This window comes from Tubulanus polymorphus, chromosome 1 (genome assembly GCF_964204645.1).
Source record: "Tubulanus polymorphus chromosome 1, tnTubPoly1.2, whole genome shotgun sequence".
Classification (NCBI taxonomy): Eukaryota; Metazoa; Nemertea; class Palaeonemertea; order Tubulaniformes; family Tubulanidae; genus Tubulanus; species Tubulanus polymorphus.
Genome location: NC_134025.1, coordinates 18,492,948 through 18,501,143, shown reverse-complemented (window position 1 = coordinate 18,501,143; position 8,196 = coordinate 18,492,948). Strand labels below are relative to the sequence as shown.

The 8,196-nt window shown below is 37.7% G+C and overlaps 1 protein-coding gene across 1 annotated transcript; it reads left to right on the top strand.

Annotated features, from left to right (window-relative positions):
- The first annotated feature begins 4,664 nt into the window (after nucleotides 1-4,664).
- Nucleotides 4,665-5,666, top strand: LOC141908171 (E3 ubiquitin-protein ligase PDZRN3-like). The gene has a single exon (XM_074798103.1). It carries the CDS (start codon nucleotides 4,665-4,667, stop codon nucleotides 5,664-5,666), a length of 1,002 nt encoding a protein of 333 aa, XP_074654204.1.
- Nucleotides 5,667-8,196: the final 2,530 nt, after the last annotated feature.

Below are 8,196 nucleotides of genomic sequence, written 5' to 3'. Positions count from 1 at the left end.
GTGCGTGGATTACCCTTACATAAAGTGGCTGGGATCGTGGGGCCGTGTGTGAGCGTGGATTACCCCTATTTAAAGTCGATGGGGCCGCGTGTGTGCGTAGATTACTCATATAAAGTGGCTGGGATCGAGGGTCCGTGTACCTCCATCAGTTGATTTTCACAATTAGGATTGTAGACATTGTCGTCGAGTAAAATCGGTCGACAATCAGGTTTGTAGACATTGTCGACGAGTACAATCGGTCGACAATCAGATTTTAGACATTGTCGACGATAGAATGGGTCGACAATCTGGAACCGAACCACTCACTTCATTAAAGAAACCTCCGCCTTACGTTCAAACTTCTCTTAACTCGAATATCTGAACGACCTCCCGACAGCAAACACAATTATCAATTAAAAACATGCATGTGTTTACTGCTATAGTTAGTTGGTTACCCTGGAACGATCCACGCTGCAATTGAGACGATACATGTACAACGCTCACAAAGACATTCAGTCATCCAGTACGTACATAAACACCAGCGCGTTTATTGATGTCTACTTTTTTGCGCCAAAATAATACACGGTACATGTTATTCAAGCTGCCGTTTATGATCGTTCATTTTTCATCACACCAAGTAAATTTTTGGAGGTAAAAAATGAGACAAAACATGCTTTATTTTAATGGATTTTTTTTAAATTTAGCATCTTACAAACAAACAAACAAACCATGTAGGATCGATACTGAATCGTTTATTGAGGTTTAATTTCTTAATAATTTTTAGCCAATTTCGTAAAAATCCCAACTCGAATTCCGCTTAACTCGTTGATTTTTTTCTGGTCCCAATGAATTCGAGTTGAGCGGAGTCTACTGTATCTCTGAAGTGCTTCGTCTCTCCTCCATCTGTTAGTGTTAGGCCTAAAACATTCTACATTTACCAAGGCATCATGGTTTATTTATAGTCAGTTTTCTTGTTGAGATCTATTCTTTTAAAACCCTTTTGAGAAAAGAATTGACGTGTGAAAATTCTTTTTATTGGTAGACATACAATTAATTAATCTAGTCTGGCGTCTTCACCACAGACCGTAGGTTCCAAAGAATAATTTACCATAAAGGGAGAAAGAAATAATTGATCAAGCATATGTCATCTGTGAAAGGTATTAATTACACCTTATGTGAATAACCCCATTAATAATAAATGGTTCGAGACCATCTGTCACCTCCGTAACGCGATCCATCCATGGATATCTGTTTCGAGACTCGTGATGTCGAGACTAGAATTTAAAATGCATCAGTGCAGTGTGCATACCATTTCGAAATTATTAGAAAATGAGCAGATTTTGATATTAACGTTAAATTGTAGGATTCAAGTATTCTTGTATGTAATAAATATCATAGCAAATAAAAAAGGTGTATGTAATAAATATCATAGCAAATAAAAAAGGCGAAAGGTATCTGACTATATTTCTAGTATCCGTCGGACAATCTTACACCTGATGAAATTTCCGTATTGTGACTCAGTTTGACCTTGTGACATAGATTGTAACAAGAACAGATGACAATTGAATCAAAACGTAACCATGGACTCTAATATGAGGAACGCGGAGAAAAGCGGCGTAATATCGAAGGGTCGAGTCGACACGAATTGGATGGTAGCTATACACTATCGAAAAATCTGTGTTTTCAATTATAGCAGATGTTTGACATAACAGTTGATTGATAAGGTATATTAACTCTGTTATGCTATACCACCCTAAAACAAGGATCGAGGATCTTAACTAAAATATTTACCTGGATAAAATTAAACAAAAAACATGATTTGTTCCAATGATATTTCTAAACGTTATGGATGACCTTAAAGCCCTTTTTCTGAACTCGTTATATCAAGATAGGTTTAACTTTATGACAGTATCAAATATCAATATTGATTGCAAAATGAACAGCAAATATATTCGTACTTTGAGACTGATTATGGTCGAAGACTATATAGGGATCCCTAGTAAAAATTCAGCCGTTCACCGATCAACACCCGTAGTATCTCTACTCCCATGGATATGGTCCCATAATGCTGTATCGATATTAGTTAGATACCTAATCGTTGGTGGTAAGCTTTTTATAATCGGATGGGCTTATACTATATGTGGTTTGTGAAAATATCCGATCGTGAAACTAAACCACAGACAGGTTACTGACTATATCGATATAGAACTGATAATCCGATAAAAATGTGTCTGTAACACGTCATTTGCCTATATCCATGATCCTAGATATGAATATCATAGCCTGTTGTACCTATTAAGGCCCAAAATCGTGATGGAAAGGCTCACCACATCAGTGAATTGTCTTTATCGGTTTTATTCAGCAATGAAGTGTTATCCCCATCACTATCCTCACAGGTGCTTGGGTACTAATACATTCGTAAGTAGTTTATAGATGCTAATGATCGCTAAAAACACGCACGCACGCGTAAAACAAATTCACGTTTGCAGGGTTTTCATTTAACCAACCCCCCCAAATGTGTGTGTGTGTGCGTGCGTGCGTGTGCCACTTTTGTCTGGGGGGATGTCCATAACGGTTAAATGAAAATCCGGCAAACGTGAATTTGTTTTCACTAATAAAACTCATATTTCCTCATGCACTGTCTTCGACCATATGGACCTTATGGTCCTCTTGTTTTCTGGAATGTAGGCAAAATTTAAACTAGGTAAAATTCCCTTCAGGTAAAAATCCCCCGGTAAATACCCCCCTCGATAAAACTCACCCTCGTAAAAATCCACCCAAGTTAAATTGTACAAACAAATTAACCAATATTCTTGTATTGATTATGAACAACTCGGAGTTCACAATTTTCGAATTTGCGCTACGGTACCTTATTAACCCTAAATAACTAGAGCAAAGAACCCTTATTAACCCTAAATAATTAGAGCAAAGAACTTTACTTGATTTGGATGGTCGGTTGAATTCACATTTTATGTTTTTTTCTGTTAAATCAAAGAAATTATTGGAAAAACATTTCAGTACAGCACTGGATATCTTCGGAGCTTGGATACTCTTTACTCGCGGATACTCCTTTCACGGGTGTTCAAGCACCGGCCCTTCACTTGAACTGGAGATGTCCCGTGCCCGATCGAGGGCACACTAGTAGCAAAACTATAGCATAAGATATGTAGTACCAGTGAGAAGAAAAGATTCCCTTCAAACTACTGCATTGAAGCAGTGATGATATGTTTTTGGGGTTTATCACACGCCCCGTATGTGTTTCAACTGACAAAATAGGCCGCTTTGGATATTTCAAACAGATAGCTATGTGCATAAAATCGCCAAGAAAAATCTTGGAGTAATCAATGTTTGCTCAAAGATGGAATAAATTATGGAATCTAACCAATAAATGCTGTAACCCTTGGTAGAGGAATCAAATTCAGGTCACCCGCATCTTCTGGCAAGCACATAAAAGGAGTGGATGTTCACAGAGGGTAACTGTTTATTTTGATCAGCGCGCGCAGTGACGTCATTCAGAGCGTCCAAACTGGTCCAAAACTCTACCTGAAATTCATCGTATCAGCAAAAATATGAAAATATCCACACAACCAGTATCTTTTATTTGGTACCAAAAACTTGTTCATGCGTAGCGCACAGACCGCGCCAAACGGTAACAAAGATTCGCAGTTTGTCTCGTATAGTATAGAGAACTAGGAGTCAATCTTTAGATCCACGGAAAAACGATAATAAGCGAAAACAATACAGTTCTTAGATCTAAATCTAAGGTCTACAGTTAATATCATGTTAAATATTATAATTTTAATGATACACTGTTCAATCAATGATTACTCTGTGTGATAACTTTTAGTATTAATTCAGTATTAATGAACTGATTTACGGCATATTGTGAACATATCTCAACAAAGTAACTGGTTATTTGACTGGAAATTAGTTCCATTTTTAATACATAAACCAGAATGTCACAAAACATTTGAGACTGTGTTCAATATTTAATTGAAATGATGACATGGAGGATAGACGCGGATATGAACGTATTTGATGTACGTAAATATATTCAATTTCCAATTTGCGATCAATTCACTGCACTATTGAAATCTGTACGTGTAGACATTTCTCAATTGTACGTGTATTTGGCTCAGATCGATAAAAATGGTGCCGCTCTCAACGCAACATGAACAACTAACTGCCCGTCTAATATTCTGGAACCGGGATTACAGTTTAATGATTAAATAGTACTATCGTTGACGACCGCGCGTGCGCGTGCGCAGACATAGTTGATTACCTACGTGGAATTATCTTGTGGAAGCATTGTTACACGGGAATTACCTTGGAGGGAGTGTACTGTGCCGAACGCATGTTCCAGCGTGGTGACAACATAAAGGCTGCGGCTTAGTATTCATTCCGTTAGGCGTAATGAAAATCCGATCGGAATCGAGTCTTGCATTGATCGCAGATGATATTTATCGTGGATCATTACTTAGCTACGCGGCCAATAAACACCAAAATTGTGAATAACTGACGAACATTCGTGACTGCCGATGAAATCGATTTGTACTCATACATTTGAACGAGTGAATTAATGACTTTTTTAATATACGGAATTTGAACGTCAAGTGGATGTTTCGATATCACTTCAAGTATTCATCGATTTGAATAATTTCGTTTTCAGCTCAATCACTATCAGGATGGGTTACAGCGTGCATCGATTCATTTCGCATGTTGACCAGAACCTCATTTGCCCTATTTGCAGCGCGGCTTTAGAGGAGGCGGTTTTAACGCCGTGTGGCCATTCGTTCTGTTTGCTCTGCTTAGAGACCTGGCTGACCAGATCCGATAACGGCGTTGAGTCTGGAGGTACTTGCCCGGAGTGCCGGGCGTTTATTCGGTCGAGTGAATCAAAACCGGTTATCGCTATCAGGAATTTGATCAACGGCATGAATATAATCTGTGAAAATCAGGAGCATGGTTGTTCCTTGGTTGTAAAACTCGACCGTTTGACTACCCACCTCGAAACCTGTGGTTATACCCCCGTCAAATGCAACGGGTGTGGAGTCAAAGTGTTAAGGTTTGAATTGGCTGGTCATCAAATAGGCTGCTCAGCTTTACAAGATACTGTGACAGATGACCATTCAAAAAACCGATTTGGTATCGGATGCTGTTCATCGTTCGACCACGCCGAATTAACGTGCCGCGTTGCCTCTTTGGAGCTTCAAATGAAGCGATTGAAGAAAGATCTAGAATTAGCAGAGTCTAAGAATCAGCATTTGGAAAGAGAATTAAAGAACACAAAGGACGAGCTTCAGGATAAACGAAATCAGTTGTTCGAACAACAATTCTCTGATTTTGATCCCGATTATCAGTATGGTTTCCAGCCGAACAGCATAAAAAAACTTTCAGTGTTCATTGCGAAGTTCCTGGAACGGCGACCATCTTACGTCGACCGGACCCGCATATTTCACGCAGTTAAGCGCTGTTATGAGAATTACAATCGTGGCAATGATCAGCACGAGAATGATGTAAATATGCTGATAGCCACATCGAACGCCAGTAATTGGTTTACTGAAAACCAAAAGATGCATTTTCAACACTGGCTAAACTGTATGACTCGATTACGCCAAATCAACCAAGGTCTTTCGTCACCCAGTGTACTTGATAACATCTCGCTATTTTCGTCCAGCAAATCATGAGAGGTTGCATCTGCATCCAGTAATCATCCTGCCTGATGTTCGGTTAAGGCATGTATATGTATATTCATTTACGCAATGTATAATGCTTGGTGTCACCTGTGTAGACATACATGTATTAATAACGAGATTGTCGTACTTGGGCGTGCAGCGAGGGCGTGTCACGATCACTGTGTTTAAATTGTGTAGATACGCGATACGAGAAATTGACTATCACCGCACGAAGGTTACCATGGTATCTAGAAATATATCAGAAATGTGGCGCATTATAATTATGTCGACACTCCATATCCAATGCTGAAAATTCAGGACCTAAATATTATATTCAAGTGAACCAAACAACGCTCATAATCTATAAAATCAAACATTAAAAGGGCTTATTGTGGATTTTTCGATATCAACGTTTATTTTCTCGTGAAACCACATGAATAACGATATTTTCCTCCGAGTTGCTCGATGCACATATATTAAAACATATCTACCGCTGGGAAATTTATCACGGCGTTATGAAATATTGATTGACAGAGATATTTTTCATTGCTAACGATGATCGATTTATAATATGTTCGATTGATTGATTATATTTAGGACTTCCTGCACATTAGTCAAGTAGGTTAATCAATAATGTACAGTATATGTTCGTTCATGGACTTTTTGTTCATAGGTCACATATGCCATGTCATGGATGTTTAAAACAGGTGACTTCACGATTCGGGACCTGATTCCACACTTTTATCTCATTTCTGTATTTCAAATTGATTAATGTTCGTAAGTACATTTGTTTCTTTATAATAACATTTATACCTTCAGTTAGTCATTACGGTTTTTCATTTTCGTGTCAGTCGAATAGATTTTCGATGGAACTTGAAATGGAGACTTGTCGATGGAATAAATCCTTGAATTTAATTGATACAGAACAAGGTGGAATCTCGATTTTTTTATTTATTAGAAAATACTGATAGTGTGACCGTAGGCAACTTTTCATTTTTTGAATATGCTATTCACGGCGACAGAACACCTGTAACAAGGCCGAACTCGTTTTTCAAAGTTTTTAGAAAATCGGATGTGGTGTTAGAATGAAATACTGATAAACGTAGCCCTTTCGTTCTCATCGCAATCTCAGATCCTATTTTATACGTCCCCGGATATCGCCTGACATCTTTCATCTCTCCTGACTCATCACATAAATATAAGCGCTTATATATTTCTATGGTCTCATCTATTCAAATTAACTTTTCTTGAAATTCTGCGATTTCCCCCTACGTGATTTCGTGAAAATTCCTTCCAATAATTTATAGAGGATCTTTTCAAAAACAAATATGGAAATAAAAATTACTACTATACTTATCCGTTATCTAAGATATTAATCACTCATCATCCTTCTTTTTTAACCTACACGTTTAATTTATTTTTCATGGTTTACTATTTCTTAAACACTTTCCCATCGACGTGCAAGGTTTCAGGTAAAAGAAATGACCCGTATTAAGTTTAGGGCAATTTTGACTATATACTTTCTACAAGATGCACTGTATTATTGACCTTCGTTTTGCATTCAAATAGATAATGAAGTGAGATTTAAGGATTTTGTGTTCTCTATCGCATTCTTTATAATTTTGTAACGATGACTGCGACATCGACAATGATTTTATTTGCACTATTCTACGATCAATAAGGATAGCGTAGTACACCGTACTTTATAAGATCATTTCGAGCGCTCGCTCAGTAAACACATGGACCAATTTATAAAGTCCAAATGACATCGAAATTCAGAGGTTGCGGGTAGATGTATATGACGTAGTGTAATTTTGACTAGATTGTGACGTCTAGATTTTGTGTTATTCTAGACGTGAATATGACTGAAAAAATTAAAATATTATTTTGACTACATCAATGAAAATAACCTAATGGGGTAAGCCTTTTAGTCCATTGAAAAATCATCATTAGGCCAAAAAATAAAGCAATACGTTCACTTATTTCTCGGAAATAGTGAGGACTCGAACCTAACATGTGGGCGAGCGCCGTTACAAACGTCCGGGCAACTACCAGGGTCACACGTATGTGAAGTAGCCGAAAATGTGTTACGAAAAGAATATTCGTTTTTTAACTTTTTTACATGTATAACCATTGCTCTAATCGTCGTTGGTGATATTAACTATACGTCCACTTACTTCTAACCGAAGGCGATAAATGTCGTAATCGTGGACTCAAGCGTTTTCTCAGAGCCAGGTATGGCAGGAACGCACTCCGACAAGATCAACTGCAGAAATATCAATTAATACGGATAAATAATCCTAATTATACCGCAACTTTTATAATGATTTATGAAAATTTTGCACGTTTGTGTCAAGGATACGTCCAATAAAACGAAAAAAAAAGCGTGATAAAACGAAAATCAGCGTGATCAAACGGGAAAAAGTCGTTTCATGACTGAGGCTAGAACATCAGCCTTTTTACAGACGCCATTTTTTGGGGTACCCGCCGGGTCCACATTGTTGAATTTTTTGTCCCTTTTTTCCTCCGTTTAATTAGTTAA

What these genes read in the sequence shown, in the direction of transcription:
- LOC141908171 (XM_074798103.1), top strand. Translation starts at nt 4,665, where the DNA reads ATGGGTTACAGCGTGCATCGATTCATTTCGCATGTTGACCAGAACCTC.